This window comes from Corvus moneduloides, chromosome 15 (genome assembly GCF_009650955.1).
Source record: "Corvus moneduloides isolate bCorMon1 chromosome 15, bCorMon1.pri, whole genome shotgun sequence".
Classification (NCBI taxonomy): domain Eukaryota; kingdom Metazoa; phylum Chordata; class Aves; order Passeriformes; family Corvidae; genus Corvus; species Corvus moneduloides.
The window spans coordinates 9,272,952-9,295,335 of record NC_045490.1 but is presented as its reverse complement, the minus strand read 5'-3'; the positions used below and the strand labels follow the sequence as shown (position 1 = coordinate 9,295,335).

Sequence of the window (22,384 nt, the reverse complement as noted above, 5' to 3'; positions counted from 1 at the left end):
ATCCATCATTTGCAGTTTGTCATTTGTTATTCTCTTGTTTTAAGAGTTTGTGCTCCAATCAAGGAGGGGAGAGAGCACCATGTGTCTCTGTGATCAGTCACAGCCATGAATAGCCAGGGCTGAAGTGAATGTTTCACAAACAACCCATAGGCTGAAATTTGTTTGCATAATCTATTCACTGTGTACTTATGAATAACGAATGCATTCACAGAACCAGAATTGTTTCAGGAAGCCTTCGCAAACAGAAAGAAGTGCTAAATATCTTGGATAATTTATTCCCGATGAATAATTCAACCAGTTCTATCACAGGCAGTCTACTAATTTTGCAGATAAATTATTCAGCCAACACAGATAATAGCTCTTACACCTATGGGCCTGCTCCTATGGAAGTCGGCTGCTGAAGTTTTGTGAAGTTTTCTGGGATTGGAAAAAAAAATTCCAAAACGAAAGAGGGCCATTGATTTCAAGAAACATGCAGCATGTTGCTAGCATCTCACTGATGGCCTTATCCTGAGTTTTAGCCTTTGATTCTAATTTTTCCACCTTAATGTAAGTGCAGCTGGGTTCAGCTGGACTCATGGATACTATTAATTTCATATTTTGAACTCTAAGGGAGCTTTCAGGAATACTTCATAATTTGCTTTGAGAGACAGCACTTAAAAATAGTGAAAGGGAAAAAGATTCAAGTGGCATTTTTTACTATGAGAAAGCACAGCTGGATCGGCCCATCCTTCCTTACAAGTGATGGCAAACTGCTCACCCAAAATCTGCATTGTTGTGGGTGCATTTCCATGCAGCACATTTATCACTTGTAAGGCCTCGAGCACGAAGCTCATTCCTCTGCCCTCATGTTGAGACATCGTGCGTGGGGTCTCACTCATGGCTGGACTCCAGAAAAAGTAGGAATTGATGAATAAAGGTGGAGGAAGGGTTTTTGGAGAAAATGTGCCACAAGGCTCCCTGCAGCTCTCTGGATGCACTGTTTCCTCCAAGGAAAAAGCCAGTCAATTAGAAGATGCCATTCTCTGGTAAGTATTTGTTGTACCTTAAAAAGGTAAATAAAACTCCATGTCAGAAATCGACCTCACATTTCAAACCCAACCATAATTATGATCATTAGAGCAGTGTTAGCATCACTCTTCAAGCATGGAAATGAGCAGTTCACAGTAAAACTGCTCCTACAGTTGGAGTGCTTCGGAGAAGTCGGAGGTAACAATTTTTTTCAGGTCTTAAGATGATATATCATTACAGTAACTCAGCAAACTCTGTCTTTTGCTACATTATTACAAGAGGGCTTGAACTAATGATGAGTTCTTGGGATGAGTGTCAAAATAACAAATAACCAGGAGAATACTGCTTTTTTTCCTCTCTCATTGTTTGAAAGCATGGCCAGAAAGAGAAGGCAGAGCTGCCTGTGGAGAATGCTTGAACTAAATTCGGAGAGGTGACATGGCTGATGGCAAAGCCATCACCCAGAGCAGAAAGCTAGACCCAGTGCCTTGCAGGAGTAAAGGAAGGATCTTGCTCCCTCACCCCTGGAGATGCCTGGGTGGATGCAGCAGGAATTTTAAAATCAGGTAGAAACCAGGAGATGGTTCAGTGGGGCAGCTTGTCTCCTTGTGCTTGTCTGGACATGGTGCAGAGCACAGTGGCTTCTGGCCAGCCTGGTCCGGGGACAGATGTGCTGTGAGGGCTGCAAGGGTAGGGGTGGACATACAGGGCTGTGCCCCTGGGACCCTTCACCCTCCACCCGGCTGGAGTCACCTTACAGCCCCCGGCCCGAGGCTTACAGGGGGTTCAGGGATTGGTGCTGTGGCTGCTGGCTAATGGACAGCCCTGGAAGCCCAGTATTTGAAAGGGATCTCAGCCTGCAGGGAGGTAGCATTGACCCCTCTTGGAGCAGGAGCCAGTTCACCTGCCAGGGAAACACCTTGGGAGCAGCTCAAGGGCTTTGTCTTTAAAGGATTTGGCCTCATCTCCTACCTGCCTGTGGCCAGTGTGAGGCCTTGTGCCATGTGCCAGGGGCTTCCTGGGGTGGGGGGCATCACAAGGAGTGTCCCCATGCAGCAGTGGGTCCTGGCCCAGAGAGCCAAATCCACTCTGAAATCCTGCACAAGTGCCTGGACTTGCAGTCAGGGCTCAACCCCTCCTGGGGATCTGCAGAAATAGTGGGAATGTTTTATTTTCAGGTTTTAAACATGTGATGTAACATTTTGCTTCTCTTTAGAAGGGGGGGGTGGGGGGGTAGAGTAGGTAAACGATTGTTCCCGGCAAGCACAAATGTATTTTGTTTGTGGTAATTAAAATGTTTTAATGAGACAACCATAAAATCAACCATTAATTATTTTTTTTCAAACACTTCTGCTTCCTTTTGAGCTAGGTCTATTTAGAAATAGTTTAGAGAGTAGCCTGCAGTTTTATTCTTTCTGTGGTATTATACACAGGAGTGGAGAAGTCATTTATAAATAATTACACAATGTTTTGGGTCTTTGGGTTTGTATAATATATCAAAGCGATTAGTACACGCATTGTTCCATTGTAAATGGTTTTTTTCCCTTCCTTTCAGTTTCACTTGCCTTGTCTTCTATCTAAACCTTTTTCGTGAAATCCTTTGTCTTCCTCATTCTTTTAGCTTGTTACAGTGCAGGGACATTCTTCTTATTCAAACACTCACAGCATGAGCAAAGAAAGCTACTTCTGTCGCATCTTAAGTTTTACCATAACTTTCTGGCATTTTCTTTTCTTCCAATTTTCCCAGACTACTGATAGGGTAATGAAGAATTATAACATACATCAATTATTGGTGCTCACAGTGTATTATGCTTCTGAATTCAAGGGGAGATAAAGAGAAAAAAAAAAGCGCCACTTTCTGTGGTTTTGAGACACATGAGAGAGGACTTGGCACAGATTATTTATAACATCTTTCTTAGCATCAATTATGTTTGACTCCTACAACCACTTCCTTGTCCCACTGGTTTTATGGCCAGAAGGAGTCATTTTTGTGTGTGGTAGCTGCGGCATTTCACTTGTTTCTTTTATGAGGAGCCCAAACAATGCATCTTCAGGCCAAACAATCTATCTCCTCGAATAATAGCCCAAATGTCACTCAAGTGCTCAGGCTGGGAAATGTGTGATCATGGTGAAGGGCCACGGGAAGAAAGCGTGGAGATGGAGGGGCCTGTGGGGTCTCTGTGGGGCTCCCCAGCATGGGCACCCCCAGGGAGATGGGCTGGAGCCAGTGTGCAGTGCAGGTGCCTGGGGGTGCGGCTGGCTGCCCGAGGTTTCTACAACCCTAATCTGAGTTGTCCAAGGAAAAGGGCCAAACTCTCCTGGTGTGGTCATGTTGCTGGGCCACGCTCCCTGCCTGGAGCTTCCCCAGCCTCCTGGCTACCACATTAACTGGGAAAAATGAGATTAGGATGTCACGTTCGAGAAATGAGCTCTTTCCCCCCACACCTTTTTTGTGCGAGAGCTTTTTCTTCTCTTCTTTTTCCCCCTCCGCCTTTTCCCTCCCACAATTCTCCCTCTTTTGTTGATTTGTATTTTTCTATTTGAAGCTAGAGTACACATCCTAAAAGAAAGGGACCAAATTCACTGGCTGCCCTGTAGGAGAGGCAAAGATAACCTGAAAGAATTAAGCACTACAATGAGGGGGTGAAAGTGAGCCTGAACTCTTGGAGGGGGGTTGGGGGGTGCCCCCCAGCTCTGGGGATCCCCTTTGGCTCTGAGGATGGAGCCTTGCAGCTGGGGGAGGATGCTCCAGGATCACCGTCAGCCTGCGCGTCCCCACTGGCCCGCTGCGGGGCCCCGGGGGATTTGCTGCCATTTGCATAGCAGGTGTTGGGTCCCGGGCCATTCTTCCTTAAGGGAGTTTTAATACGGGATAAATTACTGGGAATTAGGAGGAGGCAGGCGACAAGAAAAGCACTCATGGAGTCTTCTCCCAACCATGGCAGGGGGATTGGAGAGGATGGCTAAAAAAAGGGGAGAAAACCCAAATGCAGAGGTTCTGCCCTATCCCAGGGAGTTTGGGGTGTGCAGGCATTGGGGGTGACCTCTCCTCAGCTTCTCCTGAAACTGAGGTTTGGACTCAGGAATGCAGTAATCCCAGGACAGAAGTACGATTACTGGCCTGAGGATCTTTGATTGAGTAGGTCTGGAAGGGGAGTTTAAAATGTTAATCCCTGGTATAATCCCTTCTCTGGCATTGTAGGGACAAGGGTTGCACCCGAAGGGAATTGCCTGCTTCCTTCCCCAGGATTCGGGGTGGGAGGGCAAGGCTGGGGAGCAACCCCCCATGGATGTGCCACACAGACACGTGTCCCACATGTGCACCCAGCCACGGACCCACATCTCCCGCACACTCCAATGTGTGCAGAGACAGGCAGTCACACACATGTGCATGCACAGCTCCTGTGGTGATACCGCCTTTCACATCTGTAAGTATCTGTACTTCTGCACACAGAATAGGAGAGGAAGGCTGGGTCACTCGCATTCCCAGGGAGCCTTGATCAAAATTCCCTGTCACACCTCTGTTGCTGCTCTGCCCTGGCACAGAGCATATGTACATAAAAGAAAATTGAGATGCTTCATGTATTTTAAGTGGGGAGCCATTTTGGGGTTCATTCACTTCCAGGCTGTTGGGGCAGGTAGGAAATGTTTTTCTCTAAAGGGACATCAGTATGAAACCATCCAGATGCCTTTCACATCAAAGGAAACTGGATGTATTATATACATAAATAGAGGCAACCTATAGTAAAAGACTGTATCAGTGAGGAAGATGCTGACAATTTCTCAATTAAAAAAAGCCAAAAACCAGGTGAATTCACCCCTAAAGAGATGTGAGGGCTGGGCAGGAACCTAACAGTGCTTGCAGGAGCCCCAGAGCCTGGGCAAAGTGGGGCGGGTGGGAAAGGAGAGGATACAGCTCCAGCCAAACAGTCCTGGGATCAGGGTCCTGCACCCTGACCCCAGGGAGAACCCTTTGGGGTACAGGTCCTGCCACCCTGACCATGAGAGGGACGAGGGTGACACCCCAAGGCTCAGTGCTGCAAAGTCGGCCATACAAGGACAAGGGTTTGCATCTCAGCATATGATACATAATGTGTAGATTTGCTCTGCTTTCTGGAATTTAAAGGAACTCTTTGCACTGACTTAAATGGCCTCTGGTTATCCATTTAACTTACCATTTACCTTAGTATTATATGTGCAATATATCCTTTACAGTTCCCATTTTTCAGGGACAAACCCACAGGTATGAACACCTTAAATTCTAGCCTGAATTCAACCCCTTGTTGGTGAAAGCAGCTGTGAAGGTGACAGAGTCCATCTCGCTCTCCATCATGCTCACAGCCAGGTACCATCTCTCTCAGTAGCTCTTTAGGATAATGCCTCCAGGTATAAAGAGAAGAATAAAAGTACAGTGTTAAACTACAGGTACAACAGCCCTTGAAAACTCTCAGGCAGCATATGGGTCCAAACTGCTGGGTTTGCTGGCACCAGTACAAAATGGTGCAGCTGAAGTGGGCAGAGAGTTAGAAGGAAAAACTCTCCAGGAGGACACTTCAGGTGCTGTGCTTTGTGCCTGGAACGGGACTGTGGAGAATCAGGGGATGCAGCTAAGTCTGACCCACAGTTAAGTGGCAAGAATAGTTTTCGAGGTATATATAAGCCCTTATAATCCCTGAACACTTTTTTGCAAGTGTAGCTCTAAGTTGTAGGCCTGCTAATACATATTTTGGAATGGCTTGAAGGGGTAAAATGATAAGTAAACACAAAGTATTAGTTGTAGTATTCAGGAATTCACTATTCAGGAAATTAGACAATGGAGCAGCATGATTAAGGGAAAGTAAATGTCCTAGGTGAGTTTTTTGTTCCCTTGGGGCTGGATGCACTTCCAATAAGAAGCTCCTCTGAAACAAGTATTTGGCTAATGAGGGGAGACAAGTTTGGCTGACATGTTTCTGCTGGTCTTCTGGTGAGGGGATGCCGCTTTCTCTTCCAATTTAAGCATGTAGCAAATTGCAGTAAAATAGCTAATTATAAATGAAGACGTGAATGCACTTCTTCAGACTACAAACATCTCTTGTTTTTCATCTTCTTAAAACCAAGGCATAAAACCCAAGGCATCTTTTCCTTCACTTCAGGTTTAATGCATGGCAAGTCTTGAGCCCGTTTCCGTTTACTCCAGTGGGAATTAGAGATAATTTCTCTGGAGCTGATGTAGCTTCGCTCCTCCAAAGCAGCTGTTGGAGTCAGTCAGGGGTCTGCACCTCTTACCCCACTGTGCAAACAGAAGGATATCCAATGAGACCGAGAAATTGCTGAGAAATATCTTTTGCTAGACCACTTTTTATTACTTGTCTTGTGGGCCTTGTGTATATACAGCTGGTGCTATCCCAAGGAATCCTTTTTTCCTTTTCTTTATTTTTTTCCCCAGAAATAAATAGGATGTGACTTGGATTTCTTTTTATATCGTTTTCAGTGTTTGGTGTTATTTATCTTCATTAAACTGTTAATGAACCCAGACCTCTACCCCACAGATGACGTGCCAGGTGCCAGGAATTTAGCTCTTTGGCTATGAACTCCACCCACCGTCTTCGCCAGAAAAAAAAAAAAAAAAAAAAAAAAAAAAAGAAAAAGGAAAAACCCAGCCTTCCTGACTTGTAAGTGATGGGAATTGCCGCAAGGTGTCAACCTCCACCAAGCTGCAGCTCGGAGCCGGTTCTGCTCTCCCGGCAGTGGCCAGGATGGATAACCCTGTGCAGAGGCTCTGCTGGAAAACCCGGGCACCTGCTTCAAGTAAGTGGGGAAATATCTCCTATAACACGGCAAAATGATTGTTTTCCTTCCATTCTTTGCTTTAGGGCCATTTTTTTTTTTAAATAATTTTCCGCAACAAGCTTTAGCCAAATTCAGTGTTTCCCTTCATCCTTTTCTCCTGACCCTAAAGAAACATTTCCTAAACATCATGACAAACCCAAGAAGTCTTTTCTTTTTCCCTTAAAGCTGGTATTTTCCCTTTGTAGAGCAGCATTTCAAGGCATCATTATCTAGTGCAGTTGAATTGTTGGGATTTTACCTTCTGTTCAACCCAAACCTCTGTTTCCTCACAAGACCACTCACTTCAGTGTTGGACTCGATGATTCTTGTGGGTCCCTTCCAACTCAGACTATTCTCTGTTTCTGTGTTCCCTTTGGGGATGCAGTGTGTGCTGGTCCTGTTCTCAGCATGGGAGTTCCACACTTCTCAAGTGCCACTACTTTCTGCAAAAGCCCTGTCACAAGCGCCTTCAGACTGAAAGCAATCCCAAGGATTTCTTGCCGTTTTTATTCCTTAACTTCCTGCAGCCTTGGCTGAGCATAATGTAACTCGTCGGCTGGTGGCACTGCTCAGAGCCAGACGTGATGATTTGACACTGGTTGCTACAATGAGGAGGAACTGGATTTTCTTGGCAGAACTGTTTTAGCTGTTGCACAGAAATGGAGAGGGAACACCCTGCCTGTCACTTACACTTTGAATTGGAGAGGTAGCACTTGGCAAACTGGTTCTTGCTGGGGAGAAGTGGTGCTTGACTGGGAACTGCTGGCCCAGGGAAGGCGCTGAGGAGCTCTGGGCTGGTTTGATTTTCCTGATGTGGTTGCAGAAGTGATAAGTCTGGAGAGATAAAAAAGGAAGTCGAAGCAAACCACAAGGAAAAATATAAATTGTGGAATTATGAAGGTAATAGAAATGGAGAAATGTTTTTATGCAACAAAATTGAACGGGCAATAATGAGGTGAAAATGCTGAGGGGTAAAGACAAAAGACATTTCTTCCGGGATTAGAAGTGAGCTCGAAATTGCCAAGGTCTACTGGAAGTGGGGGGTGGTGGTGGAAAGAAGCCTGTTGTAGCATTTCTTTTCCTTTAATAAGCTTCTTTTTCTGGGTGTCCTGAGTGTTCAGATGTAGCACACTTAGTGCCTAGTAACCCAACAAAGCTTTGATTGGTGCTCTGCAGAAAGATTTTCTTTTCCTTGCAGGTTTCTAACCATGAAAAAAATCCTGAGATCAGTTGCTTCAGAATTCTTAATTAAACACAACAAAGAAGGGCAATTAGAGCTGTGCTTTCCTTTTGTCATCCAGCAAATCTTGCAAACCTCAAAACCCTTTTCTTCCTCCAAGATTTATGACAGGAATAAATCATAATTATTCCTGTAATTATCAGTCTTAAGTGAACATGAACAGGATTCTTTTTTTTTCCTTGGAGGAGGTTCTGAAACCCATTCAAGAGGAATTCACTAACCTCTTTTATTGTGCAGGAGGAAAACCAAAAACACAGGCATGGTGATTTTCCAGGCCTTGGCTGCCTGCCTCCTTTCCTGTCACTTCATGTCATGTCATTCCTCCCTCCCAGGTCCCGCGTGCCCGCTCGCAGGGAGTGCTCCTGTTGGGCTGGATGCCCTCCATGTGTGTCGTCAGAGCAGTCACTACCCAAAGAGCTGATAACACAAACAGGCAACAGATGAGAGAAAATCAAAGGGGATTTGAGGACTTCACTGGTTGGCAAGAGGACCAGAAATGCAACCTGTCACTGGGTGTTCAGAGAATACACTCTCATGTGTGTTATATCCCTACAGGCATTTCTTCAAGGGGTCTTGGCTTTGTTTTGGTGGTTGGATGTAGCTGTGCTGGTACCCAGGAAAAGGGAGGAGTTCTCCACTTCAGGCACTGGAGGTGATACTCTGTATGTGTGGGTTTTGTTGCTGGGAGGTCAAAGGGACAGGACCCCAGTGCAACACCAGAGGAATGGCAACCACACGGGGTCCTGGGCTTGCTGGAGAGCAGGTGGCAGGAGGGAGAACCTCTGGGCAAGAAAACTATATTGATCAGAAACGCTTGATGTTTTTAAAGGATTTGGGACAGGTGTTTTGGGAATGAGTCTGCGCTGAGTTGTGCTGCAATCCAGTTCCCCATGCTGGTGTGACGGATATGTCTCCTGTAAACACAGAGAGGCCAGGTGTTCTCTTTTCCCTTAGTGTACATGTTCCAAATTGACAGGATAATACGACTGTGTGCATCTCTAAACAGGCTTCCCCATACACAGCTGCTTTGCTATTTTTTTATTATTTTTTGGGTTGTTTTCTTTAAAAAAAATTTTTCTTTGGAGATGTTTCCTAAACCAGATGCAACAGTTGAAGCTTTTCTTGCAGAGCTGCGGAAGAGCATTCCCAGCAACAGAAGCACAATGAGCAGGCTCCAAACTGATTTATAATGCAGACAGCTGTGAGGCGTCCCCCGGCTGACTGAGAAGGTTTTTGGTCGCCACTAGATGTCCTTTCAGCCCTGCTTTCCCCACTGCTCCTTCAGAAGTGATCTGGGCTGCGATCGGATGGCCAAGGCCAAGCAGCTGCTGGACACCAAAGTGCTGGTGAGAGAAAGGAAGGGACCTGAATCCCAGGCTGCTGGAGTCTCCCAACCATCCTTTTGATCTCACAAGGCTTCATCTCAAGTAGTGCTGGCTCATAGAAACGCTCAAAACCCAACTTCTGGATCTGGACTGGATATTAAATACTTTAATACCTCTAGCATGACTCAGAGACTGTTACTGTAGTTCTGGTGGTCAGCAGAGGTGATGGCCAAGGAAGGTAAAAAGGATGGTGACCCCATTTTATGCAGGTGTTCAGCTTTCTCTCTATGAAATGGTAGCTCAAATACCTTTGTGGGTATAGTCCACAGAGATGCAGGTATGTGTTGTCAGAAAGCACAGCCAACAGTTTGTGACATTTTCCAAGTTGCCTGGATGCCCAGGATTTTGCAAACAATTAATATTTCTGTAAGGTGCATATTGATATCTATGAGCACTGGTGGTCACTCTGAGCACCTGGAGCTGCTTGCAAATGCAGCTGCATCCACCGCCTCTCTCAGGCAATGGCAATGCCTGTTGCCATTCTGGGTAAAGGAATTAGAGGAAATCTTTGCCAGAAAATATGCGCTGTTTACAAGGATATCTGGAGGCTCAAGGGGTGCAGCATTTCTAGGCAAACCAAAGAACTTCCAGGAAACACTTGGCTCTTTGTGGTTTAGGATCAGAGGGAAATCAATGACTAACGGACACAGAGTTTCTGATAGAGCAAACACAGAGTTAGTGAGTGCTGCAAACAGCAGTCCTCAAAAATACGTATATTTCCAGTTGTGGCCATGCACACCCCAACCCACTGAAGGGAACAAACTGAACAACAAATCCCAGCACGAGTGCCAGGCATGGAAGATCTACAGACTGCCCTGGCATGAACTTGGTGCAGACAGGGCTTTCAAGATGGGCTGTCCATCTTCCTGGATCTCAAGCCCAAACTCAGCCCAAACCATCTTATCTTTTCCCAAAGGTGCTGCACAACCAGGAGTGAGGTCTCCAGATGCTGGGCACATCTGGATTTCAGTCCTTCAATCTTGAAAACTAGCTTTGGAGGAAAAATACCCCAAATGTGACTAGAGCTTCATTTGACTTAAGGGGAAGTGTGTTTTGGAGAGTGCAAGCTCTGTCTGGGCTTATATAAAACCTGTTAAATAATGTCAGGTTGCACAGAGGCCCTTTACCCTTGAACAGGCACAACTCCCTGGCTCTGGATCCCAGTGGGATGGTGAATCCTGCGGATGGTGGCTTTTTTATTCACATTTGTTCCTATTCTCTACAAATATGGGCCCAGAAGGGATCCAACTTTGCTGTTTAATTAGCTCGGAGAGCATTTGTGTTGCTGTAACTCTGCCTTCGACTTCCCACTCAGGTCTCTGGGGTGGCCAGTGCAAACCCCCAGCCCCAACAATGACTTTACCATCAATCCCCATGTTTGCTCCCACAGCCCTGCTAAAACTTTGTTGGTGTGGAACCAGCACTTCCACCACATGGACATGGTCAGGAAAGGTCCCCATGTGTGTAACAATCTGGTGTGGCCTCGTGCCTTGATTTAGGGAGCCTGGGGGAGCTGGGGCACAGCAGGACCTGCTGAGAGCCATCTCACACAGACCACCAAGCAACCATTGTTTCTTAATAAACTTTTTTGGCCATTGCTGACCTAGACCATATATGAGCAAGTGAAAAGCAAGTGGTGAAAGGCTCTGTGTAACATTACTAATCCCACATAGTGCTCTCGCTGAAAAGGCCAGGCAGGTCTCCCTGCTATTGTGTCCTCTCACTGCAGCTGCTTGGGTGACCCCTGCACCTTCATTAAAATAAAATCTAATAGCACTGTTTTGGAATGGGTGCAGCCTGCGGGTACCCAATGCCCAGGGGAAGGATGGGGTGTGTGGGCAGGTCTCCTGCGCAGGGCTTGGTGTTCCTGCAGAGTGCCAGGGAGCAGATTTGCAGGCTGGATGGGGAAAGCAGTTGCCTCCTGCCCTTCTTGGAGGCTCTGGGATGGGTTCACACACTTGTGGTGCAGCACTGGTGCTCAGGTAAAGGAACTGTGGGGTCTGCATGTCCTGGTCCTGTACCCCAGGATGAAGTGAGGCTCCTGCTTACCCTGCAACTGTTCAGGCTCTTGGGAAGGTAAATTGGTAACTGAGGAGCAGTCAGGGCCGGCTGGTGTGTGCTCAGACCATACTTCAGCTGCTTCATTTTTGATCTCCGAGCACAAGTGTATGGTCTGCATATGAGGGAGGCTGGACTGAAGGGTCTCCTGTGGCTTCACAACCTGAAATCTGCTGGGGAAAACAAAACCAAACCTTAAGATTGCTGCCAAATCTTGGTGGAGGAGGTACCTACATATACATATGTATATTATATTTATTTAAATGTTTTAGCAGACATGTTTTGGTCTGAAAGAAAGTGGCTGATGCTTTGTGTGTGGCTGTTACCTTCTGATGCAGTATTTCCCTTTACAACTGCATATCAGGGACAGCAGGGGATTCTTCTCTTGTTCCTGGAAAATTAACAACCCTGCCTGGAGTTCCAGGCTTACAGACTTGGGAAAACCAGCTCAGAGTCTGTTTTTTCTCTTTAGGTTTTCAATTCTTGTTTCTGAGAGTTGTTTTATTCAAAGGATTTTAGGTTAAAGGAAATACAAGTATTGAACCAAGCAATTTTTGGTTGGTTTTGTTTGTTTGTTTTTAAATTGGTTTGTGATTTTTGTTGTTTTGGGTGGTATTTTTTTTGCCTCCCATTCCGGTAAGTGGAAAAAAATTGCAATTTGTTTCCTCTGTGCTTAGTTAGTTTTTGTTGGTGCTGGTGGTTTTGATCTGGCAGATGAACCCAGAGCTAAGACATTTGTACATGCTCTGCCCTGCGAGGTATGAGTCAGTGAGTCCTGTGCTTGGGCAGTCAGAGCTGTGCACACCATTCTTCTTATGCAATCCTATCAATATTTCCCAGGAAATACATTGCCCAGTAGTCACTAAATAAGCTGAAACCTTTTTTGAAGTCTGCCGCCCTGTTGAAATCAAATCTTCTCAAGGAAAAACTACTGGTTTTGTTAAAATGTGACTCAAGGAAGGATAGGGGCAGCTTGGCTCTATCACAGGTCTGGGTTTGCCCAGAGGTTGGGTTCAGATGGTCAGCCAGAAACAGGCCCTTTTGTTGATATCCCCAGAGAATTAATTTCTTAAATACCCTGGGATATTTATCAAGATTTTTACTCATAGGTATCTGAAGCTTGAGCTTTGCCCTTGTGCAGAATAGGAAACTTATTTTACATCCTCTTTCTCCTCCAGCTCTGCCAGGTGGTTATCCCAGTAATTGAGGCTATATATATATACACATAATGTTTATATTTTCTTTTCCTATTTTGTCTGTCTGAACGAAAGGAAACCCTTGAGCTGAGGCCAGGTATTGCTCTGGTTCTGCAGGATAAGATTGTTGTCACTGAGATGGTGCCGATGCCGGGAGCAGCCCCATGTGCAGCTGCCCTTGCACAGCTGGGAGCAGGCAGAAAGGCCAGCGGTGCTGTTCAGGGAACACCAGGAGCTTTTAATGCCTTTAAACTCTTGCTGGCCTTACTGTTCCAAGCTGTTGCTTTCCTTTTATCTGGGGAGTGATGTAGGAGCCTTGCTGGGTGCAAAGTCTCTCCCTGTGGGCGAGGGCAGAAACTGGGCAGGAAGAGGAGGTGGTAGCTCACAGGCTTTTGTTGCCTGACTTTTGTTGTACAACTGTCCCTAATCTAACCCAGATCTTGTCCAAACTGCTTTTTATGTGGTTTTATATGAATTGAAGTTGTTGATTTATGTTTACTTAACACAACACTAGACCAGTGGTTACAGGTGAATGGATCACCCTTCTTTATGTCACAGCATTCCTCAGTGTTTGGCTAAAGTCCAAATCCTAAAATGAGAAAGGAAGGTAAATTGTACTGGAATAATGTTTTCTAATACAAGTATCATCAAGATGTCCTATTTCTAATCAGCTTCTCTGACCTACTGTTTTCCTCCCCAAACCAATTCAGCTACCAAATGATTGAAAGTGGCAGGAGTTCTCTGATGGCTTAAGGAAATTTACAAGCAATTGTCAAATTTTTTAAATATTTTTTTAATTATTTTTTTTCATTTGTCTTAGAAAGAAATATGAAATCTGCATGCAACCTTCTAAATATTTCAAACATTTAAATAGCATATGATAATTTAGCAGTACAGTACATTATACAACGAGATAATATAGGGAGACTTCCTATAGTATATTTACAAATGAGAAGGTAGTTTTGTTATATTAAAAAGAGGAATGCACTGCTTAACATTGAAGTATTACATTCAAAATAATGAATATGTTGCATTGTGACTAAAACATACATAGGTATTTATATGTTTGCCCTATCGTATTTTTCATAAAAAGGTACCTTTTAAAGGCTTTTTGTTCTTGTTGCTACAAATCTAGGAAAACATACACAATAGTCTTGAAGCTTAAGATGTCTCAGTACTGAAGCCACATACTTTCTGTAAATGCTTCAGGTGGAAAAAAAATAAACATTTTCTTAGTAATAAAAATGACCTAGGAATGCCTTCTAATGCATGAGAGGTTAAATGGGAGATACAGGACGCTTTGCCTTGCAGCAAGACCTCAAGTCCATTAAAGAAGAGGTACACAAGTGATGCTCACGCTCATTTGACGAGCTGCTGAGGGACCTCACTTCTGCAGGTACAGCCGCGACATTTTAGTGGCATCTTCCCCAGCAAACTCGTCTTTGGTCCCTGCTCTGCCTGACTGAGGTGGAGGCTGCAAACATGAGCAGCAACCCCAGCCCCGAAGCATTCCCACTGCCAGAGGTGAGGGCCATGGCTGTGCGACACCGTCACAAACAGTTCTCTTTGCTAGTGAGCTTATAAAGCTCGATTGCAATCATAGTGAAGTATGAATGAATAATAATTAAAACAAAAAAAAAATCCCAAAAGAACTTCTTTAAAACGAAAAGCATGTGTTTTCCTAATTTCAGTACAGAGCAGACGGGTATGAAATGAGAAGTGCAACAGATGCTTGAGAAATCTGGAAGCCTTTTGCACACGGCTATAAAATGTAAAAACTGACCCTTGGTAAAAAGTGCTTTATAATAATATAGAATTTGTGTCTTATGTCTGCGAGAGAGAAATAATCTTCTGTTGAGCCCAGTCCTATGCCAGCCAAGGGAGTCCACTCCATTCCATGTACCACTTTCTCTTATTCTTCATAAACCCTAAACAAAAGAAGAGCCAAGAGCAGGGTGTTTAAACTAGGAATTAAAAAACTCAATTTCAAATAACAATAATAATAATAATAAAAATACATAATAAACAACCCAAAAATAATAAAACCCCAAGAATCAGATTTTTAGCCTGTGCCTAAGTAATTTGGAAAGTAAGTTATTGACTTCAGCAGTCACCAGACTGCTCCCTCTATCCATAAAGCATCTGGGAGGAGTGTTGGACTTCGACACTATCACATCTTGGAGGCATGTTGGAAGTAACACACTCTGCCACAATTATCTGGATAAATAACATGAAGAAATCCACATCTGCTATTTAGCTTTAAATGCTGGAAAATCCCTATCTCATATACAAATGTTGAAGCTTATAATGAGCTGTATATAGACAATAAGTTCACAATATCTGTTGTTTGCAATAATGACTCTATTTCATTTTTCTATATTATTTCCTGACAGCACAACTTGATGGGCTTGTCTGTCTGTGTGTTTCATGAGGGCACAAGCCTGGGGCTGAGCAACCTTTGTCATCTTAATGATGGCCTTATGTAAAAAAAAAAAACCCAAAAAACCAGGGGAAGAGTGAAAATATGTGGTTATGCAATAGCCAGGGCTTCCCCACGTGCTCTGTTTGTGAAGCAGATGCAGCGAGCTGGCAGGAATTCGGGGAGATGGCCAGGGGCTTGCTGTGCCCTGGCACTGCCTGAGGCACCACCAAGACTCTGCTGGGGATCACTGGCACCCTTGGGCCTGCAGAGAGAGGAGCCTGCTGCTCCCTAGCCTTACTTGAGCTCACTTTTGGGAACCAAATTCCCCACCAGATGAGGAGGATGAGGGTTTGATGAACCTATACTGTGTGTGGAGGCTCTTTCTTGGCCATGGCTGGAGATGTGGCAGGAACTGGGCAGCTCCCCTTAATTACAGATGGGGACATCACCACTGGACATTAGGAATTCACATCTCACTCTCTGTCTTCTGTCTATGACTTAGAAAAAAACCTAACCCTTTTTACAAGGGAGAAGCTGTCAGAGATTTTTTTCAGAAAACTACAATTTTTCTGGGAATGATACACTAGTTAAAATTGGCAAATATCTGCATCATCAAGTATTGATGATGTTGAGGTGGTGTGATTGAAGTGTGGGACATCCCATCTCTCCTGACTGCTTTTCTTGTGACTGTGTGAAAGTAGTTTAGCTTTTCATCTTGTATTTTTACCCGTAGAAGGGAGGTGAGTGTATGTAAATAACTGAGAATGTCAGCTGATGAATATTTTTACCAAAAATAATTACTATTTATAGTCAGAACAGCCTAATGCCAAAATAGAAGCGAGAATTGCATGTGGCAGGAAAGAATTAATATCAAGAACATCCATTTAAAATCGTAATGCTGGTGATGAAATACATCCTCTGTGCTGGATGGAGCATTTGCTAGCGTGTGCATTTTCCTGCCTTTTCTATGTCTGAATGCTGCTGGTTGCCTGACTGCCTCCAAGATCCTTCACCCGTTCAGCAAACTGGCCCTTACCTGCCTTTCTCCTTCCATACTCGGTACCACTTGAGCAGCCTCACGGTGTTCTGGCGCTTGGGGTTGAGGCAGTGCTGCTGCTCCCCCCTCACCCGTGTCCACAGCGTCACACTGCAAGGCAAGGGGACAGGTCATGGAGGCACAGGAATACCCCCCTGTTCCCACTCCAGTCCATGCCAGAGTGGGCCAGGGGGCTCTCACCCAGTGGAGCAGGGTAAGGGTTTTCCAGCTCTGTTCTTTATGGCAGATGTGTTGAGTTTACTGGGATAAGGTCAGATCAGCTGTTCTCCCTCAGTGCAGGGCATCGAGGCTGTAGCAGATGAAGATGTACCCACTGGTTTTAATCAGTGGGTTTGCTCTGCCTATCTGTTAGATATCATCTTTGGAGCCTAATCTGTAATTTGATTAGGACTCATTCAGGCAACCACAAGGACTTTGCATGAAGAGATAGTTCTGATACACTCAACAATACTTCATCCAAGAGAAATTATCAGTACTGTTTCATTGATTTTTTTTTTTCTTAATTCTGTAATATTTTAAATACTTGCACGTGGCAGAGTGCTTGTGTGCTCAACAAGCACTCTGCAATCAGCGAGCCTCAGCATCAGCCCTGGGGGCTTCAGCCTCCTCTGATCCCCACTTGATCCTGCTCTCCTTGCGGCTTTGGTGTCCCCTTATTGTCAGGACCAAGCGTGCAGGGAGCCAAAACATGGCAAAAGTCTTTTCATCATTTGAGGTTACCTCCTGGAGGGCTCAGTGAGGCTGCCTCCGTTGGTCACCTCAGCTGAGGTGACATGAGGGATCTGGGTCCCAACAGGATGGCTTTCCAGAAACATCAAGACTGCCCCACTTTTGTGGGCTCAAAATTGAACAGTTTTCTGGTTTTCTTATTAATTTTGTGATTTTAAAAACCCCAGACAACATCCAGAAACCAACCCACAATGAAAATTTGTATTAGAATTATTAATTTTCTGGAAATACCATCCACAACAGGGATGGTTTAACATAACAGTCGTTGCTTTAACTAAAACCCTATAATGGAATTCATTAAATGTTGCTAGAGACATGAGTATAATGATGGCAGAAACCCAGAAATACCTGTGTATACTGAAGGTCTTCTTTTATGGTTTGGTTCAGAAAGCAAGACAAAATGCCTTGCAGACTTTCCCAGCTCACCCTCCTGGTGCCTCACAAATTAAAACATGCTGCCTTCATGAACTGAACTAAGGGTCTCAGCATGATTCCAATTTCCAGGTTTTACAAGGTGTTCAAATAGGTCTTTCTGTTCAATTAACCTTCCTCCCCACTCCCCTTTTCTGCTCCATCTCCAGCTACAGTCACAAAATTTGCGGTGTAATTTCCAGGTTGTTTTCTGGCAGGATGTGGACTTTTCCCCAATGCATGGGAAAGCAGTGAAAGCCTCAAAGAGCCTTGAATGGCTGCAGGCATCAGAAAGGGAAGGATCAGTGCTAAAAACTATGGACTACCTCTGTTCTAAGGGTGTTCTCAGCCAACTCCTCTGAGAGCAGTATGGGCTTGAGAAGGGGAGTTTTCCTGTAGCTTTGAATGGGGGTGATACGAGTTTTAAGGGATTCGAGAGAGGAGCAAGGTTTCCCCATGCACCTCCCCAGCTGTGCCATCTGCACTGGCTGACCCAGATCTTGGCTTGGGTTTCTCTTCTGACAGACCATAGAGGATATTTCCAGAAAGTGATGGACAAGCTGAGTTGCGGGAGGAGAGGAGCAGGAACACCTCTGAAAAGCAGCAAGCCCTACATTTGCACCAGAAGCAGTGAAGTCTGGATTTACCAGAGCCTGCAGTCTGAGCAGGAAGCGATCCATGATTTGCCTCTCAGGTGAACTGGCTCTGTCCTCAGGCTGAGATGCATTGCTCTGACATCACATGTAAGTTTTCTGCTTTGGTTCTGGAGAATGGACAGGAGAAATGTTCCCAAGGCAGCCCCATGGTCTTCTGCAGTTCTCACACAGTCCCTGATGGGTGCAGGGTTGGGTGGCAGTGTGTTTGGGCACCCTGAGATGACCTGGACCTGCTTTTGAGGATGCTGGTCTGACAGGTAATGGAATGTGCCTAAGAGGTGCTGTGGGAGCTTCTACCTGAGTGAGGAGTTGCCTGGATGGGCTGCAAGAAGAGGTTGAGAGAGATGGAGAAGGGATGAAGCACCAGAATTTACACCCCCAGTAAGATTTCCCCAGTGGGATTTGTCCCTTAGCTGCCCAGGGCTTGGTGGCTGGAGCCCTCACCCTGGTGTCTGAGTGTCCCTGTGCCAAAATTCTCCCCTGTATGTCCATGCCTCTGGGGCTGTGATGAGCACCCCAAGTCAGTCTGTGACCCCAGCACCCTGTGCCCCCACACATCTCATCTGCAGGGATGGAGGGGCTGCACCTCTGCCTACAAATACCCTGTCTCCATGACCACAAGGATCCTGGCTCTGGTCCTTTCATCCCAGGCTGGTGTGGGAACTGCCATCAGTTTACAGCCCCTTGAGAAAGGCACTGCTGTGAGCCTATTTCCCATCAGCTCTTCTCACTCTGATCTATCCCTACCCTCTGGGATGGGGCAAAGCATGGGTGGGGGTGTTTCAGAACATTTCAGGTAGAAAGAGTTAAACTTCCCTCCTATTTTCTTCTGCTTTCTCTCATTCCAGAATACAGACAGATACACTCACAATTACTGCTAGATGTACCATGAATCTTGATAGATTTTGACTAGACTGAGGACTCAGTTTAACTGTCTCTTACCCTGTAGCACAGCTCTGCTGGGGGGTTATGGCCAAAACCTCCCTTAACTGCACCCCCCATACCTACTGCTTCTCTGTCCAACATAATTTATATCACGTTTCTGCTGTATGAGAGCTCTTAAGGAGGGCAGAGGGGACACAGCTTCGACAACTCATTTTAGATGATCACTGCAGCAACAAAAACTCAGTTGCAGGAATTTAGCTCCGCTGTGCTTTGTCCAGAGACCCCTGGATCAATTGCTTCCCAGAATATTAATTTCAATGCTTTCAGTTCAGGCTGCATTAGGGTAGCTGGAAAGGCAGTGATGGCAGCGGGTTTGCCCTGCTGGCCCCATAGACACCCTCAGCAATGAGACAGCGATGGGACAGTTCTGTCCCAGGAGCTGCTGCAAACCCTGGACAACCCTCAGCCTTGAATAGTATTGTTCAACATCTGCCCTAGCAGGCTGGCAAAGCAACTGCTCATACACAGCATTTCAGCTTTCCCAGATTTCTGATTGGAAGTAAAACATTGCATTAATGAGATTTATTTCATACCCCCTGGTCACCATCTGCTTTTGGGCAAATAACTGGAGTGGGATGCGAAGAGTTAATGTTTTTCTATGACATCATTTTACTACTGAAGGGTCAAAGCAAACAGTAAAGCTGTGAGGAGCTGATTCAGGCAGGGTTGTTCTGCAAGAATTTTTCTGTTCAGGTCACCATCAACTTGTTTGGGCTCCAAAGAAGTGGGTCTGATTGTTCACAGTGGTGCTGCCCTAGCTCTGGAGGAAGCCTAAGGAAGCTTGATTCTCCATTCCTCCTCCACAAGCCCTCCACTGAGCCTGGAGGCCAGTTCCATGTGGGAAGTCTGTGGTATCTCCTTGTTTGCGCCAGGTGGATGGGCAAGATTCGGCCCCGTGGGCATTGCAAGGTGCTGGAGGTGGTGTGCAGCCTGCACAGATCCTGCTGTTAAGCAACTGGCAGATGTTCCATGGGGGAGCACAATGCTGGATCAAGTCAGTCCTTGGTGTCCTGGGGCTGTGGCTGATCCTGGGACCCTTTTTCCCCCTCTTAGGTGGCAGGGGGGCTTGGTGCAGTCTTTTTGGATAATCTGCCCTTCTGGTTCTTATCCAGCTGCACATACTGTTTGGATGGTGCTTTGTGGGGGGAATCTTAAGATATCCAAACAGGACAGGAAAAAAGCCAAACCCACCCATGTTTAAAATCTAAAAAATCCTCCTTTTTTTAGCCAGTCACGTCAAAAATCCCTGTACCTGCCTCAGCTTGGTTAACCATTACATCAGTTTGAGATTTCACAGCAGCATTGGTCCCGACTTGCAGGGAGACTGGGAGGAAAGCATTCTCTTACATGCTGACTAATCCCATCAGGTGAAGGGGATTGCTCTGCTACAATGCAGGTTGGGGTAACTCTTCCCTGCAGAAACCACCACAGATCAAACTCTGTTCGTGTTTACTCTGCATGCTCAGAATAATTTGAGTAAATTGTTCTGAGTTTTATATCAGGCAGCTTGGAGTAGAATTTGTCCCTATTTTCACTTGAACTAATGATAATCTTTCTACTGCTACCTGTTCTGGAAATACTTATCTGATTAAAAAAAAGCATTGTGTCAAAAAATGATGCCTGGGGTTTTGGTCAGAATTGTACGGGTTTTTTTCCTCTGATGCAGCAAATGACTGTTCCTAGGAATTAGCATGCCAGGGCATGAGGAAAACAAAGAACAAAGAAGGAACTTGCAGATAAGGTGAAGCAGTTCAGCTGACAGGGAAACAGAAAGCAATAAATGAAGGAAAACTTACATAATCATCTCTTCCACGCAAAATGGGTACCTCGGTTTTATTTCCAGCTTCCGTACATTAGAGAATCTTATTTTAGGACCTTTTCTTGAACATTTGCACTTCACGCCTACAAGAGAAAGCATTTTCTCATGCGCCTGCAAAGCCTCCTGCATACCAAGCATCCCTTCCCCTCCAGCCTGTGTGTATCCAGGAAAACTTCAGTTTGCTCTTTAAAGCCTTGGTGGGAAAAGATGAATTTTGTAATGCTGTTGAGCTTAAAAAGAGGGTTTTTTTTTCTCCTTTGGTATATCCCAGAAAAAGGTAGTGACTCTCTGGGAAATATGTTTTAGAGCATTACATATGTTCTGGGACTTTGTAAAGAGCAGATTTCTTTAAGTGCACCTGCTGTGATTAAGTATAATTGTATTTAACAAAAGGAAATGAAAGAGTCGGAACTTGCTTTAAACTGAGCAAGCAAGTGCATGTCTGGGCTACTTTCTCATTCACTCGTGTCTCACTTGGACTTTGTAGGACTTTGAGTCATTCCTCCTTTCACGGATGCTGTGGTGCAGTCGTAGCCAGACAAAAGCTGAGCATTTTTAACCATCATTTTTGTGCACAGCAGAAAACGCAGACTGTGCCACCACCTTGCATCCAGCTCTGCTCTATTTTCCCTGAAAACCACCCTCAGTTTCAAAGGAGATGTTTGAGCTCTATTCCTGAATAACGAAGAACATGGCGTGACCTGCCCCACTGCGAGCTCCTTGCCTTGCAGTGAAGACACAAACGAAGACACAACTTTATCCCGTGTATTTTACCCCTACTTCACCTTTGAACAACTTGCAGCTCCCTTACTCACAGATTCCATATATCACACCTTTCCACCGTGCAGGGGATAGCTCAGCCCAAGGCAGGGCTATCAAGACAGAAGCACAAATTACAAAAGAGATTTAAGCGGGAATAAGCAGAATAAACCACTTTACCTTCCGCGCTGGCTAAGCACATCGCGATGAAGAACAGAAGCAGAGCTGCTGTCAGGAGCTTCATTGTGAGATAGCAGGTACCCAAGGAGACGCCGGGGGGTTGATGTGTTTGTTCGCTTGGGGTTCGTCCCCCCGATCCCGCTGTCCCGGGGCTGGGTCACCAGGGAGGGGACAGCGGAGCGGCTCCCGGCGGAGCGGCTGCCCGGCGCTGCCTGCGCTCTGCCGCTGCCTTCCCTTCTCCTCCTTTAAAGCGGCTCCCGCTGCCCTCGCTCCCCGCTCATTAATATGCAGAGCAACTCCACTGCTCCCTTCGCTTCCTCAGCCCCGGCGGGGGGGGACGACCGGCACCCCGGGGGGGAGCATCCCCCATCCCCGCCCCGAACATCCCGGAGGGAGCGCAGGCGATGGGGCAGCTGCTTCTGCCCCTGCCCAGCTGGGACGGTCCCCGTCAGAGGAGGTTTGCTGGGGAGGGCGATGTGTGTGTTTGTGTGAATGAGGCTGTTAGCTGGAAAACCATCCGCTTGTGAGCGTTCCAGGGATGCCCGCGCTCCGCGGAAATTCCCATGCACCTTGGAAATAAGATTTGGAGAAGTCTCACCTGGGAAGGGGTGTCACCTTTTGTCACAGACTGCCTTAAATACTATTTTTTCTAGCTTGAGTGGGCTTCTAAATCTAAAGGAAAGTTTAGTGAATGGGAGAAGATAT

General features: G+C 45.7%; 1 protein-coding gene across 1 annotated transcript; it reads right to left on the bottom strand.

The window, feature by feature from the left end:
• Nucleotides 1-13,479: 13,479 nt before the first annotated feature.
• On the bottom strand, nucleotides 13,480-22,162 carry CXCL14 (C-X-C motif chemokine ligand 14). Its single transcript, XM_032125170.1, has 4 exons — nucleotides 21,680-22,162; nucleotides 20,718-20,823; nucleotides 16,160-16,270; nucleotides 13,480-14,629 (listed from the first exon to the last, which is right to left on the bottom strand). The coding sequence occupies exons 1-4, from the start codon at nucleotides 21,741-21,743 to the stop codon at nucleotides 14,614-14,616; spliced, it is 297 nt and encodes a 98-aa protein (XP_031981061.1). The 5' UTR covers nucleotides 21,744-22,162; the 3' UTR covers nucleotides 13,480-14,613.
• Nucleotides 22,163-22,384: the final 222 nt, after the last annotated feature.